The following is a 1,781-nucleotide window of genomic DNA, read 5'->3' on the forward strand; positions in this document are numbered from 1 at the left end:
AACAATGTCTTTATGGCCTTAACTGCTGAAAAAACAACTGAATCATTCACCAAAATTCATCTGAACTGTGTCTGTGAAATAGTCAATCATTATATCTCTGAAACATTTTCCCCGGTAGAATTTTCTCCACCAAATTTTCGAAAACCAACCATTGCATACACAGGACCAGGATGGAAACGATTTCCATGGGCAACTCCAGTCATCGATGATTCATCAAGTAAACGTAACGTACTTAGCGGAATGTCTGGGAATGTATTACTGCAAACAAATATTCACAGTCTTATTAGATCAGAGAAAAAGCAAAGCCAACAGAACCCTGTTTACTTTTGCTGTGACATTTCCGTAATACAACAATATGTGATTCGGGAAACTGATCATGAATGTCTTGCTGAATATTCTTAATATCTTACCTGAATATCTCTTCGCTATCCTCCGGTTCAGTGCCATTGACCACAGTAAAATGGAAGGCTATTAGTTGATGACTGCTAAGATAGCGCAATTCCTTCCGCTGAAAAAGGACACAATTAGAAAAGTTATAACGGGCATGTTTTTGATAAATTTTGACAACACGTGAAGTCATGTAAGGAATGCAGTCAAACCCCAAAATTTTGAAGAATTAACATGCTTTTAATGAGAAAATGACTTCAAAATATCAACGATTACGAATAAACTGAAGTAAATTAAAAAACAATTAGAGCGAATAAACAAGTCAAACCTTCCAGTTCTCAAACTTTGTTCTCAACTCTTCGCTGCTATTTGTAACTGCGAGAATAGTCCATGCTTTTACGTCAGATCCGTAGAATACCAACACTTTGCCAACCGTTGTCAAGTGTTTGTTGCGTTTGCTAAAATTGATATATTTGTTTCGGTAAAATTGAAATATTCATTATCTGTCTATAATTATGATAGCATTCGTTCTATTTCAGAAACCGTTTGGATATTCTTATTCGGCATCGGAATTGATGTTATCCATATCACACAAATTTTGTGGACGAATATTATCGTAACCAATTCCTTTCGATGTTACTCCATTCTAGATTGATCTGTTAGCCAAGAAACAATCAAGTCTAACTTACATCTTCTTTCGATTATCCGATTGAGCAACAACACAAATTGGCGCACTCCCCACTTTCCCTCGAAATGTATTGACTACCTCCTGTTCTAAACTTACAGCGCATCCACGAGTAGATTCAACATCGTCGACAATTGCAATGAACAATTTCACTTCATCCTGGGAACCATGATTATCTCATTAGGTTCAGAAGATCGTACTTTTAATAAGCTCTAGAAATTAAATCCTATGGAGAATTCAATTCACTATAAACATAATACTTTGGGGTGTTGCATACTGATGTATGCATTAAGCTTTAATTAACTCACTTTATGGATATGCAATGTGGAGAGAAATGTCCAGTATCCACTGAAAAAAATTGTTAGAGTTAAGGACAAACATGACAGTGATTTAATATACCCATTGAATATTAAATATTTAGTAGAGTTTTGTATTGATCTTTCGGGGCGGAATGAATTACACTCTTGGTATATTGGCTCAATTCTAATTCTAATTGCATTCCTTAATTAAATTGTTTCCGCTATTATGCCTTCTGCTTACAAATCTTAGTACATTTAGAAACAGAGAGATTTCATTATCACCCAAGTATCACTTCATTATCATTACCATTCAAGTATTATGACCATTCGACTGTCACTTTTAATTGATGCAAAGTTTTTAATGGAAATCACTGCAGTATTTGTACCAAAAACGATTAAATCTCAGTATT

The 1,781-nt window shown here is 34.7% G+C and overlaps 1 protein-coding gene across 1 annotated transcript; it reads right to left on the reverse strand.

Moving 5' to 3' along the window:
• Nucleotides 1–15: 15 nt before the first annotated feature.
• On the reverse strand, nt 16–1,233 carry LOAG_19009 (hypothetical protein; the record flags this gene model as incomplete). Its single annotated transcript, XM_020451668.1, has 4 exons — nt 16–258; nt 411–508; nt 716–845; nt 1,077–1,233. Coding segments are annotated over 4 exons (554 nt in total), but the record flags the coding sequence as incomplete, so codon positions are not given.
• Between the last annotated feature and the right edge of the window lie 548 nt (nt 1,234–1,781).

The sequence above is a fragment of the Loa loa genome (genome assembly GCF_000183805.2).
Source record: "Loa loa unplaced genomic scaffold supercont3.905, whole genome shotgun sequence".
Lineage (NCBI taxonomy): Eukaryota > Metazoa > Nematoda > Chromadorea > Rhabditida > Onchocercidae > Loa > Loa loa.